Genomic DNA, 24463 nt, shown 5'->3' on the forward strand with positions numbered 1-24463 from the left:
CCCAAAGTGCTGGGATTACAGGCGTGAGCCACCGTGCTGGGCCCTAGTTAATGCTTTATATATATACACACGTGTATATATATATATACACGTGTATATATATACATACATGTATATATACACACACACATATGTGTATATATACACGTGTGTGTGTGTGTGTGTGTATATTTATATATATATATAAATTTTTTTTTTTTTTCGAGATGGAGTTTCGCTCTTGTTGCCCAGGCTGGAGTGCAATGGCATGATCTCGCTCGCTGCAACCTCTGCTGCCCAGGTTCAAGTGATTCCCCTGCCTCAGCCTCCCGAGTAGCTGGGATTACAGGCATGTTCCACCATGCCTGGCTAATTTTAGTATTTTTAGTAGAGACGGGGTTTCTCCATGTTGGTCAGGCTGGTCTCGAACTCGCGACCTCAGGTGATCTGCCTGCCTCGGCCTCCCAAAGTGCTGGGATTACAGGTGTGAGCCACCGCGCCTGGCTGCTTTTACATATATTATTTATTTCTCCCCAAAACCCTGAAAGGTAGGTGTTCTCATCTCTATTTTAAAGGTGAGGAAACAAAGGCTTGATAAATTTAGTAAATGAGATTATGTCATTGAGTCACTTGCCCGAGGTCATATAGTCAGTAAAGAGGCAGAACTGAGACCTGAGTCACACATACTTGTGTCACCACAACCTATACAACCTATGTTTGTTGTTGTTTTTTTTTTTTTTTTTTGGAGAGAGAGTCTTGTTCCCAGGATGGAGTGCAATGGTACGATCTCGGCTCACTGCAACCTCTGCTTCCTGGGTTCAAGTGATTCTCCTGCCTCAGCCTCCCGATTAGTTGGGATTACAGGTGCACACCACCACGCCCAGCTGATTTTTGTATTTTTAGTAGAAACAGTGTTTCATCCATGTTGGCCAGGCTGGTCTTGAACTCTTGACCTCAGGTGATCCACCCGCTTCAGCCTCCCAAAGTGCTGGGATTACAGACGTGAGCCACCACACCCGGTCTGTTTTTAAGTACCAGAGTGCCTGGCACATAGTTGGTGCTTCATAAAGGTATTCTTCACTTCCCCCACTCCCGTTCCATACCCCTTTTCCTCTTTATACAAAAACTGAAAATGGTATCTCTTCATCTTACTGCATATCCTGTGTAAATGCAAAGGGACTGTCTTCCAAACTGGGCCTCTTCTGTGCATATTTTGGTACCATCACAGACATCACAGTTTGTTAGTGTGTTGGTTTTTTGTTTTTGCTTTTTTTAATAGGAAAACTGGGAGAAAACATGATTCTTAAACGAGCTGCATGGGTGAAGGTGCCATCTGGGTTCTACGTTGGCTCTTATGTCCACGGAGCAATGCAGAGTCCCTCACTTCACAACCTGGCGCTGGGGAAGTATGGGGCCCTGGTCATCTGTGAGACGTCTGAACAGAAAACAAACCTTGAAGACGTTGGCCGCCGCCTTGGGCAGCATGTGGTGGGCATGGCCCCCCTCTCTGTTGGCTCCCTGGATGATGAGCCTGGGGGAGAGGCAGAGACTAAGATGCTGTCCCAGCCGTATTTGCTGGATCCCTCCATTACCTTGGGGCAGTATGTGCAGCCTCAGGGGGTGTCGGTAGTAGACTTTGTGCGGTTTGAATGTGGAGAAGGTGAAGAGGCAGCAGAAACTGAATAGGTTCCAGAGACTTTTGGCCCAGGAGGAATATTTACTTTTAGCTCTGGACATCATTACAAAAAGGAATATTTCCCAAGCCTCTTCAGACCGAGAATGCATGGGTAAAATTATTAAATAGTTATATAATAAAAATAATTTTTTCCTTGTTTGTGTAATACTGGATTTAGCTTTTCTGTGCCTTCAAAAACAACAGATGGGCCTTATTGACGTGATAGTGTCTTGGAGAACAGGCATCAACAATACTGCTGCTCCCTTCAACATAGATTTATTATGGTATTTCTGAAATTTCTAACTTACATGTTCTGTCTTACACCTTTTATGACATAGAATTCTTTTGTTCTGTTTTTGCTTTGCGACACCGTGAACCGTGCTTCTGCCTCAGAACCTCTCTAGTTATATTACTTCTGCCACATGGATTTCTTTGGGATTATTGATTCAAATCTAGAGTTGTCTGGAAAATGTGGGTTCTCTTCTTTGTGATTGTCTGTAGTATGCTTTGAAGGCACTCTGCAGTGGTAGACACACTGGTTCTGGCCTCATTTAATGAAATTAATAACACATGCCCCTATTTCTCTTTTGGATAATGTGTGGGTGGGTGGGTACTGAGGTTTCCTGGCCAGCTGTAAGGCAGATTTTGATGTTCTTGTGCCAGAAACAGAAATTAGAGTAGTCCAGTTATCCAGAGAGCTCACTTAACATTGCCTCTTTACTTCCCCAGTACTGAAACATTTCTTCCAGTATAACATAAAATTACCATAACAAGCAGACCCAGAATACTGAAAATAACTCCATTTGTTCATTATAGGTATCTTTATTTGAAAAGTTAAAAATGCTTTGACACATTACAGATCTGGGCATTTGGATTTTGCCTATGGAGTATATATATGATTCCAATGATTTACAGGTTAAATAGATTTTAGAAATAATGATCTTAAAATTGAAAACAAAGGTAGGTCCTGGTATATTAAACATAAAGTTATTAAACATTTTAAGCATTGTTTTTTGGTTCTCTTTCTTTTGATTTCTCCAGATTTATGCAGTTTTAGTGCTTTCTGCTGAGGCTTTAGCTAGAGGGCCACAAAACCCAAAAACTATATGGTTAACATTTTAGGTATATAACAAGCAAGGAATGCAAGGATGAGAAAAAATGGAGAACATGCTGTGATTTGCAGACTCTATTATATCTAAAGTAGCTGAATGTGAGGCAGAAATTGGTGGATAAATTATTTCCTGATATTGGCACTATCTGCTCTTTTCTGTGGCCTTGCAATAGGTATAGGCCTTCTTGCTTTAGAAAAGCCCCTTTTCTTTCTTCATTTGGAGCTGTTTCCAGCCAGGCAGAGCTGCAAATTGCCCTCTTGTGATGCCAAACACAGACACAAAGTCCTGTTCAGAGAGGTAATTCTAAGAGAGAAAACAAAGTTTCTAGTTAGAAGGAAGACATGACATCATTGCCAACAGAAGTTGAGAAAGTCGGAGCAAGAGGGAGTTCTAGGTGGATCCTTGAAGAGGGAAGTAGAATGAATTTCTCAGAAAGGCTGTTAAAGATTTAAATTATTCATTGGAGAGGTGTTCTTCAGGTCAGGGAGTCCCATTTTGGCCTGTGGCAGAAGCTTACTGGATTCACTGCTCTCACAGTGCCAGCAAGCACCAGTTTCTTGCCAGAAGGCAATAAATGGGTTATGTATTAAGGATGAATTACATCAAATTTTGGCAGAATGAAGAATTAAATTGAGCCATGGTTTTCCAGTACAGGCATGTTCTGCCTGTAACTACCATTTTTACCCAGCAATTTTCAAATGCATGATTGGGTGGATCTTATTGAGCATAAAATTCTTCTAAACATTTACTTGATGATTTATTGAATATTTATATACAAGTAAAGATTATTAATATATGGGCTGTGCTTTCAAGAAAATTGTAGTCCAGATACTTGAGTTGGCTAGATAAGACATTATGGAAAATCCAGAGTCCAGAGTCCGTTCCCAAATCAACTTCTTCAAGGGGAGAAGAAATTTATTCTTTTTTTTTTTTTTTTTGAGACAGAGTCTTGCTTTGTGGCCCAGGCTGGAGTACAGTGGCACAATCTCGGCTCACTGCAACCTCTGCCTCCCGGGTTCAAGCAGTTCTCCTCCCTCAGCCTCCCAAGTAGCTGGGACTATAGGCACCCACCACCACGCCCGGCTAATTTTTGTATTTTTAGTAGAGACGGGGTTTCACCATATTGGCCAGGCCGGTCTCGAACTCCTGACCTTGTGATCCACCCGTCTCAGCCTCCCAAAGTGCTGGGATTACAGGCGTGAGCCACTGTGCCCGGCCAAGAAATTTATTCTTTTAACTCAAATATGTTAATTCATTCAAGAAAAACTTAAGAATACTTGCTATCTGCTAGGCACTGTTGTAGGTGCAGAGAAGCTGAGAATATGATGGTGAGCAAGACAAACAAAGGTCCTTCCTTTTAAGGATATTACTAGAGGGGGAAATAGGCAATGAACAAGTATAAAGGGACTGGAGCAGGTATGGGAAGCAGTATTAGGGTCGTCAGGAAATGCCTCCCTGGGGAGGTGACATTAGAGCTGAGACCTACATGATGAGAAGGTGCTGGCGCTGTGATGATTTGGGAGAAGGATGTTTTTTCAGGCACGAGCACTAGCCAGTGTAAAGGCTCAAAGGCTGGAATAAGCATGTTTAAGGAACAGCAAAGCAGCCGCTGTACTGGCTGAAGGGTGGTGAGTGATGAGGGTATTGGTACATGAAATGAAATCAGAGAGCTAGGCAGGGGCCAGATTGTATAGGCCTTCACATTCTTTTTTTAAATGTAGTGGGAAGCTATTTGAGGTGTTTTAAACAGGGCTGTGCCATATATTTTAAAGATCTCTTTGGCTGTTGTGTGGGGAACGGATTGTAGGAACAGGTGGAAACCAGTTGGATTGTAGTAAGTAGTCCATGATAGCTGGACCAGACTAGTAGCAGAGAGATGGAGAGGAGTGAACAGAAGCTAGCTGGTAGACTGATGTAGGTGGAGAAAAAAGAATCAAGAAAGAACCCTGTTTTTTTTTTTGGTTTGAGCTCCTGGGTAGCTCAGATGTCCATTGAGCGGCTACAACGTGCCGGAACTGTCCTAGGCCATTTGCTGAGCTGAGTTTTTTTACTCACGGAGAGCTCCACTTCCAACAGACACAGTTCCTTCAGCCACTCACCTCCTTTTTGGCAGGGTTTACATCCTCAGGTAGCTCCTGATTCTGGTTTTTCAACAGAACTGCTATAGGGTAATATTTTGGCTCACTGTCATTAGAATTCAGGGAGAGGGTTGCATTCTTCATGTCCTAGGTAAGATAAGAATATAGGCACAGGGAAAAGACTCCTCAGTGTCTTGTGTGGTTACAGTTCTGAATGTGTATAATATTTAACATTTTGACTTATGCCACTTCACCCTCTGTAATCATCTTTGATAACAATGCTCCCCAAACCTGGCTGCATGTCAGAATCATCTGGGAATAGAAAATATTCAGATTTTGGGGTTGTTCTTGGGAAAGCTGATTCAGTAAGTCCAAGGCAAGTCCTGTATAGCTAGTTTGGCATACATATTGTGCCTGAATCTCATTTGAATATTGGGATCACATACCTTCTCTTGGTACTTTTATTTAGCCCTGCATTTCCAGCCTTTAAATGACTTTAGGTTGTAGTCCTACTTCAATACAATTTAAAGATACTACATCAACATTAGCTTTGGAATCTGAGTTTGTAGAGCACAAAGGACAGAAATGCCAGATGGTTTGAACACCTGGTGCCATGCACTCCTCCTGAGGTTAAAGAACTGCTGGATTCCTGGCCAGAGGCTCCACTTCTTTTAACCATTAAAATAGGTGTAAATGGTGTAAGTTTCTGTGGACTTCACTGTCAGAAATGAATAAAAATGTCATTTGGGTTAGAAGCTTATTTCTGAAAAATACTGCCAATGACTTTAATCTCTCCTAAATGGCAGAGTTGAATAATAAAACAAATTTTCATTTTTTTTTGTTGTTTTTTTGAGACGGACTCTCGCTCTGTTGCCCAGGCTGGAGTGCAGTGGCGCCATCTCAGCTCACAGCAACTTCTGCCTCCGGTTCAAGCAATTCTCCTGTCTCAGCCTCCCGAGTAGCTGGGACTACAGGTGCATGCCACCACACCCAGCTAATTTTCATATTTTTAGTAGAGATGGGGTTTCACCATATTAGTCAGGCTGGTCTCAAACTCCTGACCTTAGGTGATCCACCGGCCTTGGCCTCCCAAAGTGCTGGGATTACAGGCATGAGCCACTGCGCCCGGCCCCATTTTTGTTGTTTTTAAACAGCAAGTCTGTTTGAAAATCTGGAAGTCAGGAAAATAAGGAACTTGGCTTTGAGACCTGCTTTTCTATTGATGACAAAAAATCTTTGCATCAAAAGAGACAGCTATGGTAATACTAAGGACATGAGTTTTGCTCATGAGCATCTGTAGCATTTGTGGGTTCTCTGGCTCTGGTTGCCCGTGTGGCTGGCTTCTCCCAGGAGCGAACCCGACTCACAGCAGTGATTCGCATGATAGCAGCAGCATCTCCCAGCTCTTCTTTTAATTGTTCGTATGTTTTTCCTGCCTGAGAAGGAGAGAAAACACAGGATGAGTTCTTTCTTATAGGGGAGGGACATCTTAGGTCTGGTCTTTGTCTTCAGGAAAAGCAAAAGAGCCAGGGAGTCAGAAGACATTTCAAGGATAAGTAAAAATGAAAATCCCCCCTTTTGGGTCCATGCAGGCTTGAAAGGTGCTTAAACATAATGCACATTCTTTGATGGTAACCCCTCAGTCCTCCCTATAAGATTTAAGAAAGAGCAGTTGAAGGCCAGGCACGGTGGCTCATGCCTGTAATCCCAGCACTTTGGGAGACTGAGGTGGGTGGATCACCTGAGGTCAGGGGTTCAAGACTAGCCTGACTAACATGGTGAAACCCCATCTCTACTAAAAATACAAAAATTAGCTGGGCGTGGTGGTGCATGCCTATAATCCCAGCTACTTGGGAGGCTGAGGCAGGAGAATTGCTTGAACCCAGGAGGTAGAGGTTGCAGTGAGCCGAGATTGTGCCATTACACTCCAGCCTGGGCAACAAGAGCGAAATTCTGTCTCAAAAAAAGAAAAAAAAAAGTTGATTAGGAGTCAGGAAACCTGGCTTTCTGTTGATTAACTGTGACTTTAGACAACTTATCCTCTTAGCTTTCCTATCAATAAAATAAGGAGCAATACTTCTACTGGCTATCAGGATCATTGTAAAGATCAAAAAGATGTTGTGTATGGATACACTTTATGAAACTTTATACTTCACAGTGCTTATTGCTGAGACCTGCTGTAAATTGTCTACCTGGACTTACTGCTGTGGCAGGTGAAAAAGAGGAGAAAAGCAAAAGGCAGGGAGCGGAATGGGAGTAGGGAAATGAGGTCCTGGTTTCACTGAGCCGTAAATCAGTACCCCACCTTCCTGCCCTGTGAGCTGTTCTGAGCTACCTGGCAGGAAGTTAGAGCTTCCCTACTCTCTTTTCTTACACTCCAAATGTTAGGGTCCCAGGCTAGGAACCAGCCTGTGAAGATGGGAGGCTCAAACCCCTGCTTAATGATCAGGATTGGTGTGTCGAGATCTCGGCCGCTGGGGTGAGTGTGCAGGTACTGCTGCGCTGTGGCAAGGGCACTCTCCTTCTCTGTGGCATTGGCCTCAGCCCCAATCCACAAGAACACCTGTTATGGTGGAGATTTAATATATGTTACTGTGTTCATACCAAGGACTAAGTACTAGATCATACACATTACCCTATCTTTCCCCTTTCTTTCGTGAGCAATTCACAGCCTCAGAAAACTTTCTCAGCCTAATTTGTTCACTAGAGAAAGGTTTTCCCAGAATCAGCTTGATGTTTATCATTTTAATTGCTATGTGTATCTTCCAGGTCTGCCTTTCCAAATTGGAGCTATCTCTGAACTTCAGCTTCCGGAATCCAACTTCTTGCAGAACACCTCCTCTTGACTGCTCTAAGCACCTTAAAAATGACACCCTCAAGATGTAGCTCTTCTTTACTAAACTTGTATCTGAGTCTCCACTTTTGATAGGTGGTATCCATCTAGTCACCTAAGGCAGAAACCTGGGAGTTTCCCAGAAGCCCCCCATATCCAATGAGTCACCAGGGCTGACCAATTTTACCTCCTAAGCATTTGTCAAATCTGTCACCATCCCTCCATCCCTACTCCACTGCCCTTATGTGGGCCCACAGTAGCTCTTGACCATGACAATAGTCTACTGACTGCCTTTGTTCCCCCAAAGGCCCATATCCTCTGCATGTGGAGTCCGTTGCTATTGATCCTAAGATTAAAATGATGATAGGATGATGATAGGATGGCTGGATTTTTCCAAAGCAAGGTGGGAAAATGCCCAGGATGGTGAGTTTCAAACATCATTCTCAAACATCACCCCTGGAAAAAAACCCAGGCTTTCTTTTGGTCACTGCTGACAAAGGTTTGATTGAGCTGGGGATGGTCCAGGGCTACCCTGGGTTTATCCTAGGGTGGGAATACTACACAAAAACAACCCTTACTGTGGGAGTCTTTGTCATGTTCTGACTTGTGCAGCTGTGTCTTACCTGGTCCCAGGTATCTAGGAGCATCACGTCACCGGGGTTAAGGTCATCCTGGGTGAAGTCTGTGATCTCAGTGACAATGAATTGGCCGGTCTTATTGGAACATTCAAAGAGACGGGACTGGACGTCTAGGATTTCCTGCTGAAGTCTGCAATATAGTCCATTTAAGGGCACCGAGCTGCTTAGAAATGTTTTTAAAACTGAGAGTTTAGCCTTTGTGCAATTCACAAGCCTGGCAGGCAGGGGGAGCCCAGAAGAGGGGGAGGCTGTGTTCCCATACCTTTTGTCACTGGCATAGGGAGTTTTCCCTCCCAGTAGGTCCCAGAACTCGGCCGGCTCCTGGCCCTCGGCCACAGTGTTCTCGCTGCCATCACAGAGAAGGCTGGCCAGCTCCTTAGCCATTGCCCGCTCATCCCCACTAGACCCCTGAGAGTGGGGCGAGGAGAGCACAGGTGTTAGTTGCACAGGGGCACTTTGATGTGGAAAGAAAAGCATCTGAGACTAATAACTCCGTGTGCCAGGATCAGCTACCAAGCCACAGTCCCTCAGCCTGGGAAGACAGACAAGTTTGTTCTAGTGCTGGGGAGTGGAGAGGAAAACAGTGTGGGGCAAAGAACAGGACTAGGCTTTGAAACCCACAGTGGGTGTTGGCAAAAGTCACCTTTGTTTCAGCTTCAGTTGGAATTTAAGCACCTACTTTTGATTTTTATTTTAGAGAAAAAATTTAAATTTATTCTTAAAAGTAAAATATACTCTTTTGACATACAATTCTAAGAATTTTCACAAGCCAGAATCATGTTATTACCACCACAATAAAGGCACAGAACAGTTTCTTCCTCAGTCCGTCCCAAAATTATCTGGGGCTGCGACCCCTTTGGAATCAAAGCCTCCCTGAGTCCTTAACCTCTGGTAACCATGAATCTATTCTCCATCACTATAATTTTACCTTTTCCAGAATGCTATAAGTGGAGTCATACAATATTTAGCCTTTGAGTCTGGCTTCTTTCTCTTAGCAGAAAGCATATGAGATCTCTGTTGTGTTTACCAGAGGCTCATCCCTTTTTATTGCTGAGTAGTATTCCATCATGTGGATGTACTACTGTTTGTTTATCCATTTTTCAGTTGGGTTGTTTCTGATTATGAATAAAGGTGCTATAAACATTTGTGCACAGGTTTTTGTGTGAAGATAGTTTTTTGTTTTACTTGAGTAAATACCCAGGATTAGGATTGCTGGATCATACGGTAAGTGTATGTTTAACTTTGTAAGAAACTGTCAGCTGGGCGTGGTGGCTCCCCACTGTAATCCCAGCACTTTGGGAGGCTGAGGCAGGTGGATCACCTGAGGTCAGGAGTTCGAGACCAGCCTGGGCAACATGGCAAAACCTCGTCTCTACTGAAAATACAATTAGCTGGGTGTGGCGGCACATGCCTGTAATGCCAGCTACAGCTACTTGGGAGGCTGAGGCAGGAGAATCACTTGAACCCAGGAGGCAGAGGTTGCAGTGAGCCAAGATCGCGCCACTGCACTCCAGCCTGGGCGACAGAATGAGACTCTGTCTCACAAAAAAAAAAAAAAAAAAAAAAAAAGTTGAAACTGTCGAAATGTTTTCCAGAAGCTGTACCATTTTGCAGTCCTGCCAGCAATGCATGAAAATTCCTGTTGCTCTGCATCCTTGCTCATATTTTATGTTGTCAATTTTTTTTAACCATTCTAATAGATGTGTAGTGGTTATCTCATTGTGATTTTGATTTGTATCTCTCTAGTGACTAATGATGTTAAGCATCTTTTCCTATTCAATTCTTTTTTGTAAAACAATTTTAGTGCATTTCACTTTATCTTGAGAGGGAGTCTCGCTCTGTTGGCCAGGCTGGAGTACAGTCGCACAATCTTGGCTTACTGCAACCTCCACCTGCCGGGTTCAAGCAATTCTCCTGCCTCAGCCTCCGGAGTAGCTGGGACTACAGGCGCACACCACCATGCCCAGCTAAGTTTTTGTATTTTTAGTAGAGGCAGGGTTTCACCATGCTGGCCGGGCTGGTCTCAAACTCCTGACCTCAGGTGATCTGCCTGCCTCAGCCTCCCAAAGTGCTGGGATTACAGGCGTGAGCCACCGCGCCCGGCCTTAGTGCATTTTAATCCACTATTGCAATATGAATTGACATATTTTGTGTTTTTGTTCTGTATTAGTGCCTGTCCGTTAGAGTCCACCAAACTCACATGGGAAGATTGACTTATCCAGCCTCCATCTGCATAGAAGTTTATGAGATTTCTGCTAGGTATAAGCAGGGCTTTCAGTGAGCTTTTTTTTTTGAGATGGAGTTTCACTCTTGTTGCCCAGGCTGGAGTGCCATGGCGCGATTTCGGCTCACCGCAACCTCCGCCTACTGGGTTCAAGCGATTCTCCTGCCTCAGCCTCCCAAGTAGCTGGGACTACGGGCGCATGCTGCCACACCCGGCTAATTTTTTTTGTATTTTTAGTAGAGACGAGGTTTCACTGTGTTAGCCAGGATGGTCTCGATCTCCTGACCTTGTGATCCTCCTGCCTTGGCCTCCCAAAGTGCTGGGATTACAAGCGTGAGCCACTGCGCCTGGCTTTTTTTTTTTTTTTTTTTTTTGAGACGGAGTCTCACTCTGTCGCCCAGGCTGGAGTACAGTGGTACAATCTCGGCTCACTGCAACCTCTGCCCCCTGGTTCAAGAGATTCTTCTGCCTCAGCCTCCTGAGTAGCTGGGACTATGGGCGGGTGCCACCATGCCCAGCTGATTTTTGTATTTTTAGTAGAGATGGAGTTTCACCATGTTGGGCAGGCTGGTCTCGAACTCCTGACCTCGTGATCCGCCTGCCTCAGCCTCCCAAAGTGCTAGGATTACAGGCATGAGCCACCTTGCCCAGCTTTTTTTTTTTTTTTTTTTTTAAATATGGAATGCTTCATGAATTTGCATGCCATCCTTGCACAGGGACCATGCTAATCTTCTCTGTATCGTTCCAATTTTAGTATATGTGCTGCTGAAGCAAGCACTCCAGCCTACTCTAGGTCCTTTGACCTTGCTGACAGGAGGAGGGGAGTGCAGTTCTGGGCTCCGAGGGGCTGGTCTGACCCGGGGCCCAGCCATCCTACCTTGCCATACCACAGGTAGTGCTCTGCCTGAGTTCGCAGCAGAAAGACATCATTGGAGTTTAGGGAGGAGGCAAAGGCTGGAACCTCCACTGCTTTGGTGTTAGATTTGTCATTTCCATGAATTTGGAAGAGTCTTACTGGAGGGTCAGGCTCGACATTTCCCTTCCTGGAAGTCCCACCCTAGAGAGAAGAAAAGCAGAGTCTAGATCTAAGGAGCACCATGTGAGCAGAGCGCTAGAGGAGCTGTTGTGGGAAATGTGAATGTTGTAGTGTTATGTTTGCCCTTGAGGAGCTTCTAGACTCACTGGAAAGGGTCAGGGTGAGCTGGAGTTATGGTACCAATAACAACAAGCGTTCATGCTGAGAACTTTATCATATGCCAGGCTCTGTGACTGGTGCCTTACCTACATAATTTCATTGATCCTTATGATAACTCTTATGAAGTAGATGTCATTATTCCGCAGTACAGATGAGGAAACTGAGACTTGGAGACTTGACTAGTAAATGACAAGGCTAGGACTTGACCCCAAACTTGTGTGATATCAAGCATGTGACATTACGCATTGCTTGGTAGTGCTTCAGCCAGGGCTTCATGGAAGAAGTGGGACTTGAATTTGAAAGGGCACATCTGCAGCGGGAGGGGTATGGTATGGTACACGTGAGGTCTAATGAAGAGACCCACCTGACTGGAGTGGAGGGTGCAGGTTAGGGAGCTGAGGGTGGTGCACCTGCATAGGTAATATGGGTCAGGTTATGAAAGACCTTGAACATAATTTAGATAGTGGTTCAGACTTGAAGCCCTAGGCAGTTGGGATTCACTTGACTGTCTTAGAGGGATTAACCCCCTTCTTCCTCTGTCTAATCCAAGCCTGACTCCCTACCCCACCCCTCCTCTGCTCTCCAGTAGTCCTGTGCTGGTTTGTTAGTTTGGAACATTCCAGCTCATGGTGTAATTTTATCAGAGCATCCTCACCTCAAAGATAACTAGCTTCCCTTTGAAGATGGCCATGAAGTGGCGTGGCTCCGTCCCCATCCTGACTCGAACCTGCACAGCGGCCCCATCAAACTGCCGATCCACCTCCACTGCCTGGTATGCTGAGGCTGCCAGCTCATCCTGTGAGGCGTGGCGGCCCTGCAATGGTGAGAGGCTATGAAGGACCCATGTTCCTCGCCCCAGCCCAGTGGCCAGACGACGCATCAGGATCCAAAGCTGAAGCCTGTGCCAGGCCTACCTGCCAGATGTACAAGATGTGATGTGGCTTCCCGTTCACCTCGTATGTGTAGAGGACCAGATAACAGTCTCCCCCATAAAAGAAGCCATACCATTGATACTCCACAGGGACCAGCTCCAGGTTCTCAATTCTCCAGACCTGGGCATAGAAGGAGACACCATTTTCCAGAGATGGGGGTGCTGGGAGGGGCTAGGCCACGCTAAAGAGAGAATCCAGGTGGGGAAGGTGCTGACATTTACTCCATGTTCTCTTTCTCCTTCTGGTTCTCTCCCAGTGCTGAGGACTCATCACATTTGCATGATTTGAATCCTGAGATGAACTGGGCCATCCTGTTCAGGAGCATCCCATCATGGCTCAGTCTTTGCAAGGCTGAGCAATGATTTGAATATATCTTCCAGGTGAGATATTGATAGCACATTTGAGGGTGTGCCTTTCACTCCCCTGAAAACTCTACAGACTCACAAGACTCTTAAAGAAGACTCCTGAGGTGCCGGAGGGGAAAGGGAAAACAAAGCAGACACAGAATCACCTGCACCCCTGCCCCCAGCAGGACAGCCATGAAGGCCAGTGCTGCCTGCCCTGACATTTGAATCATTGGGCTTACCTCAACTTTTCCATTGCCATCATCGACCATTCTTTCCTGGGCAGCTACCTCTGGCTTGGTGTGTAGCAGAGTCACATCAAATTTATCCTGGAAAACTTTAGCTGTGGAGAAAGGGTTGGGAAAAGCCGAGTGAGTAAGAAGCATCTGTGCCTGCTTTTCTAGAGTCTTAGCAGTGAGAGGATGATCTGGGGGCAGTCTCACCAATTTTACCAATGCTGAATGTTTTCCCCAGGCCCATGGTCTGGTCCTTTACTGACCACTTCTGGAACAGCTGCTTGAACATGGCTGACTCAGCACCATCGTTGACGGTCTCCACATTGGTGCTGCTGGGGTAGCTCTTCATCTTGATGAAGCCCTGCAGAGCCACCCATTCCCAAAGGCAGGTCAGTGGTGGAATACGCTGAGTTCTTTGCTTGTCTGGTAATTCACCTCTATGAAGCCACATGATAAGAGTCTCTCCTTATCAGAAGAGACATGTGACTCCTCTGGGAGTCAGAGTCAAATTCTAACTCACTTTTGTCTACGGACCAAGGTAACTGCCTAAAAAAAAATGACTGAGTGGAACATTTTTGAATCTCTTTATTGGCTTGTGGTGATGATGATTGTTAATTTTTAGGAAGATTATGCTGTGTTCTTTCAGTACTTTTGTACTTACTGACTTTGCATCACATTTGTTTGCTCATTTATTGCTTCTGGCTTGGTTCATCTGCATGGATCTGCACAAATATAAGCTCCTTGAGGACAGGGCCATTAACCTTGATATGTGATATCCCCTTCAATAATAACAGCCACCTTTTTATTCAGCAGGAACTGTGTGCCAAGAACTGTTCTGAGTGCTTTTTTTTTTTTTTTTTTTTTTTTGGAGACAGTCTCACTCTCACCTAGGCTGGAGTGCAGTGGCGCGATCTCAGCTCACTGCAGCCTCCCAGGTTCAAGTGATTTTCCTATCTCAGCGCCCCGCCAGGTAGCCTGGACTACCGGCATGCGCCACCATGCCTGGATAATTTTTTTTTGTATCTTTATAGAGACGGGGTTTCACCATGTTGGCCAGGCTGGTCTTGAACTCCTTACCTCAGGTGATCCGCCTGCCTCGGCCTGCCAAAGTGCTGGGATTACAGGCGTGAGCCACTGCGCCTGGCCCTGAGTGCTTTACAAATGATATTTAATCCTCACAATAACCCTAGGAGATGGGTATGACCCCCATGTTAGATATGGGGAAACTGAGGCCCACAGGTGTTAAGTATGTCTTCCCCAGAGCACACAGCTAGAAAAGACAAAACCTGGATTTGAATCCCAGTTTGTCTGCCTGACTTTGCAGTCCATGTGTGTAAGCACAATGTTATATGCTCAAATACCTAGCATGGCTTTGTGAAGTGACACACCTGAAGTGCTCTTAGCAGAATTATTTGAACATTATTGCACATCTGTAGCTCCTACCAGCGCTTTAGACATGGCTGCCTGTTTTTCAGCCTTTGTGGCTCCTTTTCCTTTCCACACGTAGATTTTGGTTCCACTTTGGTCCAGGATGTAGCAGTCCTAAAGCAGCCAGAGATAGGTATGGTTGCTCAAGACCAGAAGGAAGATTTTGCACAGGGTCTGCTTCTGAAGCATGTCTGGCTACCCCAAGCTAAGTCCACCCAAACTCTACTTACATCATGGTTCAGTAAGTCCTGGACCAGAGGCCTCGTTGCTACCTCTGTGACTGCCAGCTGCCCAGCTGAATCTGAGATACTGGAGAAGGGGAGAGGTTAGCCTGTGCCTTTTCCTCTATAAAGCATCTTGTAGTCAACTGGATGTTGTTCTGGTTTGGTTTTAGTTTGGAGTTTCTGGGTAGAGTGTGACTGCCTAAGACAGCCATGGCTTGAGTGAGGACAGGAATGTGCAGACTCTTTTCTTTGGTGGAGACTTTTGTTCATCTCTCTCCCAGACATTATCCCTTCCACATCCCTGGGCATGTGTAGGCCAGAGTAAAGGAAAGGTCTCCTCAAGAGATCAGGAGAGTTGCTAACAAGAACAACTGCCTCCTTGAGTGGGGGATCTCCAAGCTTTCTAGGAGCTGCATTTGAAAAGGACTAAGAAGAAAACTAGACGGCTACACCCAAAACAAGGAGCCAAGCAGAGGTGGCTGGTGTTTTAGGGGACACCTTCCCCCCAACCCCAGCTTCCAGCTAAAGCCAGGTTTAGCTACTCACTGATACAACATGATATTTGATTTCTGCTGCTGATCTATGATCTCATCAGGGACTGCAGGCTTGATAATGGAGCATCGACCAAGGGTGTCTTGAAGGACCTTCATCAGCTCTGGGCTGGCTGCCTCCTTGTCTCCCTCGATCACTCCTATTTCAGCACGGCCCCCTCGCTCCCTGTCTCGAATATCCTTTGCCAGAAGCATAGCCTGTCAAAGAAGCCCAAGGAAGCCCTCAGCTCCTCTGGGACCCCTTTCTGCCTGATGTCTTTGGGAAGAGCAGCCTAGATCCCAGACACAGGAGTTACTCGGATGCTGAGGAGTCCAGGGTGAGTCACAAACTCACACACTTGGCCTGTCTCCAAGACAGATTCTACTCAAAGGCAGGGCTCCACCTTGATTCTTGGGGAAGAGCCAGCATGGAGGGAAGAAGAAAGAGGAACTTGAGAGAGTGCTAAGGCTAGGAAGCCATACCTTCAGGCGCTCCCCACTGTTGCTCTCTGGGCCATTCCATTGGATGATGACTTTCCCAAGGTCCAGCAAGAAGACATCACCTCGGTTGAAACTGTCCCAGCTCATTTCCACCTGTCGATGAGAGGTAAACATTGTTCAGGAGGAATTCTTAGGTGCCAGGTGGAGAAGCCCAGGGCCTGGGGCAGACAGCGTGCAGGACTAACCTCGGTAGCCCTGATGTTTCTTTTCCCTTTCACATGTAGCAGCCGCTTCACGTCGTAGGTGTTGGTCTCCACGTGCTTCATCCCAGAGGCGACACCCCCCTGCTTGTAGCTAAGGGAACATCCATTCAGTTATTTGAGTGCCTGCTATGTGCTAGGTTCTGGGGAGACAGTGGTGAATTACACAGATGCAGCCTCACTCATGTGATGATGACAGTACATCAGCAAGGTAAATACAGATGGTGGCAGCTGCTGCCCCACAAGTAGACTGGGTGAGTGACTTTCTGGTAGCGAGTCGGGGCAGTCTTCTCTGAAGAAATGACATTTGAGCTGAGATACTACAAGGAAAAATGAACCAATACCCAGAGGAATAGTGCTCCGGGCAGAGGAGACATCAGCTACGAAGACCCCTGCAGCACAGAGGGCTTGTTTTGTTCCAGGAACTGTCTGAATGCCAGTGTGTTACTGGGAGAGGGATACAAGTTGGGCCACAGCAGAAGCATTAATGACTCCACAGCCTTAAGACCACCTGCTGTAGGAATCAGCTCGCCCGCCGTGCACTCAGCCCAGCCCAGCCTTGCCTCCGAGCCAGGGGTCCTGCACTTTAAGGGAATGCGGAAGGTAGCCCCGGAGCAGAGGGGCTCTGTCCTTGGGTTCCCCAGTGGCTCAGTGTGCTCCTCTGTGCCCAGAAGGGCCTCAGTCAGTGGAGACTGCTGACCTGCAAGAAGCTGATCTTGGCCCAGCCTCACAATTCTCAAGCTCATTGGAATTCCTCTTTTTGTTTTAATATCAGGGGCAAAGTTTTGAGTTAAACTTCTCAGTTGATGGAACATTATCATTGGCCTTTGCTCCCTCTCTAGTGTTACGTGTCTGTGCATTCCCTTTATCTGCCTGCCCTACTCCCATTCCTCTCCCCCATACGCTTCCATTCTAACTGTTGACCTTTTTATTTTCATTCTAGTAAACTGTGCCCCCCACCTTTTTTTTTTTAAAGACAGGGTCTCACTCTGTCACCCAGGCCAGAGTTCAATAGTGCAATCATGGCTCATTGCAGCCTTGACCTCCTGGGCTCAGGTGATCCTCATCAGGGACTGCAGGCTTGATAATTGAGGGCTCAATACCCTCAGCCCATGGAGTGGCTAGGACTATAGGAGTGCACCGCCATGCCTGGCTAGCTTTTTTACAAAATGTTTTTTTGTAGAGATGAGGGTCTTACTGTGTTGCCTAGGCTGATCTTGAACTCTTGGGCTCAAGCTATCCTCCTGCCTCAGCCTCCCAAAGTGCTGGGATTACAGGTGTGAGCCACCACGCCCAACCCATCCTGTTGTTTTGTGTGCATGTTTTTGTTTTGTTTTGTTTTGTTTGAGATGGTGTCTTGCTCTGTTGTGGGGCTGGAGGGCAGTGGCACGATCTCAACTCACTGCAACCTTCGCCTCCTGGGTTCAAATGATTCTCCTGCCTCAGCCTCTTGAGTAGCTGGGATTACAGGTGTGCACCAGCACGCCCGGCTAATTTTTGTATTTTTAGTAGAGACGGGGTTTCACCATGTTGATGAGGCCGGTCTTGAACTCCTGACCTCGTGATCCGCCTGCCTTGGCCTCCCAAAGTGCTGGGATTACAGGCATGAGCCACCACACCCGGCCATGTGTGTGCTTTTTAAAACAGAAATTGGTATTCTGTTATATGTCTTAGTCTGTTTCTTACTTTGTGTGCTAAGCACCATGTTTGTGAGCTCTGTCCTTGTGTTTGGTGTGTATCTAATCTGTTGCTTCTGGCTACTGCATAATACTCCATGGTGTGCATGTCCAGTCTCCAAGTGATGGACACCTACGTTGCCTGCAGCTTCCTAACATAATTAATGAGGCTGCTATGAACAGTCTGGTCCATGTGCCCTTATGGACCTGGATGCGTGAGGATTTCTGTGAGTTACACACGCAGAAGTGGGATTTGCAAGTGGCACTGACTACTCTCCAGGATGCTGTGCTAGTCCACACTTCCATCGGCAGGGCACAAGGGCTCCTATTTCCCCATAGCCTTGCCAACACTTGGCACCTCCCAGCTGTTTAATTTGCTGCTCTAGTGGGTGGAAGTGACAGCTTTGTTTTGATTTGCATTTCTCTGATTACTTTCTTGCTATGCATGTTGGCCTTTTGGGTTTCCTTCTCTGTAAACTGCTGTTTCTGTCCTTGCTCTGTGCACCCCTACTCACATGATGCCTTGCTTGAAGTAGCCACGGAAAGTGTCTGACTCGTGGTACTGGACCTCTCGGTGCTGCACAGGGCTGCCTCCCAGGTAGTCGTCCAGCTGTGTGGTATAGATGGCTGCGCAGCTTTGCTCATCCTGGGAGGAGTCCTTCCCGATCCAGACGTGAATGTCCTGGGATAGGAGACTGGCCACTCTCCGAGTCTGGGAGGTAGTTGGAGAGATCCGGTCAGGGGCCAGCTCACCTCCCCTTTGCTGCTGGCCCCTCTGTTATGGGGAGAATGCAGCACATGTGCCTGCCCTCGGCAGACCGAGGGCCCTCTCTCCTGCAGTGGATGCGGCAGCTGCCCTGGCCCCTGAGCAGACCTGCGATCATGGCATAGGCTTTGGCAGCCCAAATTCCTCCCCACATTTGGGGAAAGTTGACATCTTGTTGTTCCCCAAATAAACAGAGACCAACGGGGATCTTTTCCCAGCGGGGTTGCAGGCTTACCTCACAGGTCCCCTTGGTCCCTTGCACTCACACAGCTGGCACAGTGCTCATCTGTACACCTGCATGACCCTGTCAGCACCGTTCATGTGAGTCTCCTCCATGAGAATAGCACTTTGAGGCTGCAGACAGGCCTTGCATTTATCAGGCCTTCTTCCACACCACTTTAATGTGGGGCCTAGGCCCGGGAGAAGTGCTGCTTGTGGGTGGCTCACTGAGGTTCAGACTGAGGGTCCTACCCCCATCCTCTGATGCAGAATTAAAAACCCAGGCTTAATGATGGCCTTTGATAGTCAGACTGGAGGTCTGCTCTGCATAGCACTGAGGAACCATTGAGACCGATACCAGGGACTGACTACCTTCCCTCACCAGCACATCTCCCAGTAGAGCCCAAGAACTGGCCCCAGGGGAGAGGCTCACAGGAGTGGGGAGGAGGGTGCTCACCGAGAGGATGACGTAGCAGTCCCCCTCATAGAAGTTGCCATGGGCGCTCACAGGTACCAGCGCCAGCTCCATTTTCTGGAAGGACAAGGGGTGGGTATAGGCTACATCCCCTCCCGCCTCCCTTCCCCACAAGCCTCCCTCTCCTCTCTGTCATTCGTTGCAGGTGGTGGGGAGAAGGAAGGGAGATGTTCTCAATGACCTTATAGGATGTGAGGCAGCCAGCCACAGGGTTAATGTGGTCACCTCTCTGGCTTCTGTGAGCTCTGCTTGCATCACCCCGGATCTGAACCTTGGTCCCTATCCTGCTTTCCCTCACCCTGTTCTCCACTCCACTTCCCACCCGATCTCATCTCGCACTATTGTGGGAAGCCTGTGAACCACCTCCAGCCCTTTGCTGGATATAAACGACCAAGTACAAACCCTTCTCTGAGCCACTGTGCCAGCACCTCCAACGCTCTTCCCAACGCCGACCACTGGGTGCTGGCCCAGGCCCATGTAGGAAAGAACACTTGGATTCTGCGGGGCCGTGGGAGGTGGAGGATAACATTTGGAGAGTGCCAGTGGTCAGCAGGGCTCTGTGCCAAGTGTCTTATATTTGGAGTCTGGGTCAGGGCCCTGATTTATCACTGCATGTATGGCTTGGCCCTGGAGGACTGTTCACACAGCCTTGATGTAGATTTTAATCACACTCTCCAAGTGAGGGAAACTTGCGGCCATACTTGTGTGCGTTCTATGTAAAATGTGATAAATGTTAAATATATTGCAAATCTGGTAACCGTGTTTTAGTACTTGTTTTTTTTTTTTTTTTGGTTTGTTTTTGTTTTTTTGAGAGGGAGTCTCACTGCGTCTCCCAGGCTGGAGTGCAGTGGCGCGATCTCGGCTCACTGCAAGCTCTGCCTCCCGGGTTCACACCATTCTCCTGCCTCAGCCTCCCAAGTAGCTGGGACTATAGGCGTCCACCACCACGCCCAGCTAATTTTTTGTATTTTTAGTAGAGGTGGGGTTTCACTGTGTTAGCCAGGATGGTCTCGATTTCCTGACCTCGTGATCCACCCACCTCAGCCTCCCAGAGTGCTGGGATTACAGGCGTGAGCCACCGCACCCCGCCAGTACCTGTTAGTTTTTAAGGAAACTGGAAGCCTTCAAACAATGGAAGTGACCTGGGACTCACAATCTCTGCGAGGCTTGCTGGAGAGCTGACTCCCCCTCCTGGTTGAGGATAGTGAAGTGAGGCATCACCACTGGGTTTTAGGCAGCAGCAACTGACTGGGCTCAGGGCAGGGGTTGGGGGGAATCCTCGTATCTGGCAGGTGGAGCTACCCAGGCCAGGGTGGTTCCCAGCTATGGATTGCTGGAGCTCACAGCCACACAGAGGGGCCCAAGCCCAAGAGGAGATGGGCTGAACAGCTCCTCATCTCTGCAGTGCCCCCTCACCTCTCCCCATATTTTGTAGGAGCCAGGGTGCCCTGTGGAAGACATGTTCCATTTCTCTGATGGAAGCTGCCAGGAGTCTGCTGAGTAGGTCCCACCTGTCTTTCCAGGGTGTTTCCTGCAAGTGCAGACTCACTGAGCAGGTGGCTGGCTAAAGGACAAGCTTGTTTTTGCCTGGAGCCCTGTTCTTCAGGGCTGAACATTTCCTCCACCTGCCAACCACCTGCTTTGAGCACCCAGGAGAGGTGAAGGATGGGAAATAGGTACTTGGATGCTGCCTCTCATTCTCCTCAAACCATAGGCTAAGGGGTGCTGGCGGGCTGTTGCCTAGCAGACCCAGGCAGCCAGACTCTGCTTCCAGATGCCAGTGGTCACGAGTAAGGTGCCTCCAGCCCAGCTCACCTCTATTCTCCAGACAATGATCCCAGGGTCGTTGTCCACAGCCCTGAAGGCACTGGTCAGAGGCATGATGCTTGCCTTTCCAGGACTGAAACATCACAGAACAAGAGGGGAGATGATACCTCTTGCCATAGTGGGCATCAATCCAGTTTTTCTGCTGGGCTGCTTCCCAGTCTGTTGTCAGCCATCCTGCCACACCCTCGTGGTGCATCCCTGCACCATTACACAATGATGGGGTCAAGGACTTGCCCAAATGCACATGGTGAGCCTGGCTGGCCTGGGGATTACCACCCATGAGTTCTGCTTCCCACCTGCCATTGCCCTTGAGAGCTCTGGTAATCGTCATGGTTATTTACCAAAGGGGTGATAAATATGTTAAGCCCTGTATTGATTCACTTTGCATATGTTACCTCTAATTTTCAGAAGGTGATTTTCGTCATCTTACATTGTGTGAATTTGAGGTTTAGAAAGGCTGAATAACTTGCACAAGATCACACTCTAGAATGAAATCCTTATCTGATCCCCAAACCTGTGCTTCTAGCCACTTTGATGTACTACAACCCTTCCTAAACCAATCTAAGTTCAGTGGCATTTGGAAAGAGAAGCTAGTCAGAAAAAATATTTCCAAACTCAGTTGTCTTCTCTCACTCTCATTCCAATTCTTCCCAAGTTCCCTGCTTACAAGGCCTTCTCCACAGTCAACTTTGACCTTCTCTTTGGCTTTTATCCCTTTTTTTTTTTTTTTTTTTTTTTTTTAGAGTAAACTATTCTTAAACTCAAACAACCCTTCCTTCTTTTATCACTACCATATTCCCTGTGCTTTCCAGATGCAAAGGAAAGTAAAACGGCAGGGCTGGGCCTGGGACAAAGGGTTCTGGGTGCCAGCAGGGTGTGGCCTGGTCTGGCCTGCGGACAGATGGCTTCCTTTCTCCCTCCCACACAGACCCAAGCTTCTCTGTGGAAGTGTGAACCTCAGACACTTAGACGTCTCCAGTTTCTTCAGGATTGAGCAAGTCAGGGTGGGGAGAGGGGGTAAGTGGTAAAGATCTAAGTCTGTGTAGGTCATGTACCATCTGTATTCAAGGAGCATCCTGGGTAATTAAGCACCTACCCATATCCAAGGCCACGTAGAGGCTTTATAGAATTAAAATACCTGCTCTCAAGGAGCTTGAAATCTGATAACATGCATAATTAATGTAAAGCTAGATTAATTTCTCCCGAGAGGCAAAGGAAAAAGGATGGGGTTGATGGATTTACGTAAGATTTAAAAATTCACCCAGAAAGGACTGTATGGATTTTTGCTATTTGGGGACATACTGTGCTTGTTAAGAGGAACATGTCTGACCATTGTTTTCTTGAACTTTGATGGACAAAGCCAAGTTTGGAGAGCATGCGCCATCTAGTATGGACTTTGGCAAAAAACCATAAAGCACAAAGCAAACTCGCTTTGTCTACTGCTGTAGCAGGACTAAAGCAAGGCAATGGTGCGGAGCAGCCAGTGTTTGAGAATTTAATTTGATAACTTGTGCTGCCCCACCCTGTGCTGCTCAGAATTGCCAGGAAATATGGTGTTTGGGTTTTCTTCAGACCCTACGTAGCAGTCATTAAAGGCAAAAGCCATGAGCCAACTAGGGGAAGGGGACAAGGGCCAGTGAATTCATTCCTTGGAGACAGAGAACTGTCACCCTGGTAAAAGCCAAACCAGCCGGCAGCAATTAGGACTGTGAGCCTCAGAGGCTGAAACCTGTCCCGTTTCCCAGCAGGAATTTAGGAATCAAGGAGCTCACTGGGCCAGGCACCCCGAATGCGAGAGGATAAGCTCCAGGAAGGGACTTCCTGTCACACTGGAACACACAGAAAACAGTTCTGACATCTAATCTCCCAAAGCTGGGTCTCTCCTTCTCTCCTCCCTAAATCCTAATTCAGCATCCTTTGAGAGGACTGCAGAAACCCCTTGGGTGTGGGGCACAGTTTTGAAATGTCAGGTTAAAAGCCAGTGGCCTGTAACTCTCAGAGATGCCCTTTTGGACGGACCCTGAGCAGAGGAAGCTGTTTTTTGTTGTTGTTTTTGAGACAGGATCTTGCTCTGTCACCCAGGCTGGAGTACGGTGGTGTGATCTTGGCTCACTGCAACCTCCACCTCCTGGGCTCAAGTGAGCCTTCTGCCTCAGCCTCCTGAGAAGCTGAGACCACAGTTGTGCACCACCATGCATGCTTGGCTTTTTTTTTTTTTTTTTTTTTTTTGTAGAGACAGGGTCTCACTATGTTGCCCAGGATGGTCACAAGTTACAAACTCTTGGGTTCAAACAATCCTCATGCCCTGCCTTCCCAAAGTGTTGGGATTACAGGTGTAAGCCACCTCTCTGGGCCAGGAAGCTGGTTTTAACTCCTCCTGCCTTGCTCCATACCATTTTTCTCTAAGGATTGGTGAAAGGGGTCTGTCTTTCCCAGCTTTTGAAAATGTGCCCTATATGTTCAGCTGCTAGTCTAAGGGGTGCTTCTCAACAAGAAGTTTGCAAAACTGGCCAGCCAGACTCCTGGTTCATTTTAAAAGCCTCATCTCAGAAGACAAAGCCAAGGGACTCTCAAGCTCCTCTTCCTTTCATTTCTTCCTTATTCAGGAGTATTAACTGGCATGCCCCCGTAAATCAGAGACCTTACCTTGCCTTCTCGCTCACCAGCCTTCCCAGTTTCCCGGCGTGTAAGCAGCAGCAGTATTGAAGAACCACTCCAAAGCAGGAGGCTCCAGGTCTGCTGCCTTAGCTTAGTAATGGCCGCAGAGACACTGGGTTATATTTGCTTGTGTTTGCATCTTAACCGCATTTTCCTAGTCCTGGCCAATCAGAGCCAACCTAGCACTGAGCTTGACTTATTCAAACCAGAGGGAAAGCTTTATCTGTGCCTATTCAAAACAGCAAAACAAGAAGAGCAGACTTTTAAAGGCTTCTTTGAACTCCAGCTCCACGCCCTGATCTAATTGATTTTTTAAAAAGTGCACACAGCCCATCAATAATGCAGGAGAGAGGGTGGAAGGATATGAAATTTGCCATATTGTAGATATGCATGCATTATGGTGATGACAGGAGGCAGAGGCTGGAGCTGCCCCATGAGTGCCTGTGATGTCTAGGTTGGCAAGAGCCTCCCTAAGAAGCTTCTGGCATTTCTCAAAGGGAGGGGAAGTCTGGGAGAGGAGCCAGAATTTTATTAGGCCACAGTTTTGCTCGTTGGGGTCTCTACTAGTCATACAGTAAACCAATCAATATTTGAGTGCCTACTGTTTGCCAGGAACCATGCTGGGCTCTCAGCTTCAGGGTTCCCAGTTTGGAAGAATCAGTGAGGGGCAGAGAAGAATCAAGACTCCATTCCCAGGGCTGGGTGCGGTGGTG

At 47.2% G+C, this 24463-nt stretch overlaps 2 protein-coding genes and 1 non-coding gene across 7 annotated transcripts in view; 1 reads left to right on the forward strand and 2 right to left on the reverse strand.

The window, feature by feature from the left end:
• Positions 1–9470, forward strand: part of TSFM (Ts translation elongation factor, mitochondrial) — a 21789-nt gene extending 12319 nt beyond the window's left edge. For 2 of the 5 annotated variants that reach the window (XM_054442696.2, XM_063647058.1), the window contains exon 6: positions 1259–1820. In XM_054442696.2, the coding sequence (XP_054298671.1) occupies positions 1259–1665 (407 nt within the window). In that variant the 3' untranslated portion in view covers positions 1666–1820. Of the gene's footprint in view, positions 1–206; positions 1821–7613 lie in introns of those variants that run through there. The other 3 variants (XM_054442698.2, XM_054442699.2, XM_063647059.1) reach the window with 3 other exon arrangements.
• On the reverse strand, positions 2457–24307 carry AVIL (advillin). Its single transcript, XM_054442693.2, has 20 exons — positions 23739–24307; positions 21081–21165; positions 19248–19322; positions 18321–18517; positions 16115–16223; positions 15912–16022; positions 15445–15647; positions 14905–14983; positions 14690–14788; positions 13454–13607; positions 13253–13353; positions 12649–12786; positions 12390–12548; positions 11417–11596; positions 8578–8723; positions 8301–8445; positions 7219–7407; positions 6212–6280; positions 4866–4991; positions 2457–3069 (listed from the first exon to the last, which is right to left on the reverse strand). Exons 2-20 carry the CDS (start codon positions 21144–21146, stop codon positions 2956–2958), a joined length of 2460 nt encoding a protein of 819 aa, XP_054298668.1. The 5' UTR covers positions 21147–21165; positions 23739–24307; the 3' UTR covers positions 2457–2955.
• LOC129011140 (U6 spliceosomal RNA) lies at positions 11211–11317 on the reverse strand. The gene has a single exon (XR_008493252.1). It is a non-coding gene; the product is annotated as a U6 spliceosomal RNA (small nuclear RNA).
• Positions 24308–24463: the final 156 nt, after the last annotated feature.

This window comes from Pongo pygmaeus, chromosome 10, assembly GCF_028885625.2.
Source record: "Pongo pygmaeus isolate AG05252 chromosome 10, NHGRI_mPonPyg2-v2.0_pri, whole genome shotgun sequence".
Lineage (NCBI taxonomy): Eukaryota > Metazoa > Chordata > Mammalia > Primates > Hominidae > Pongo > Pongo pygmaeus.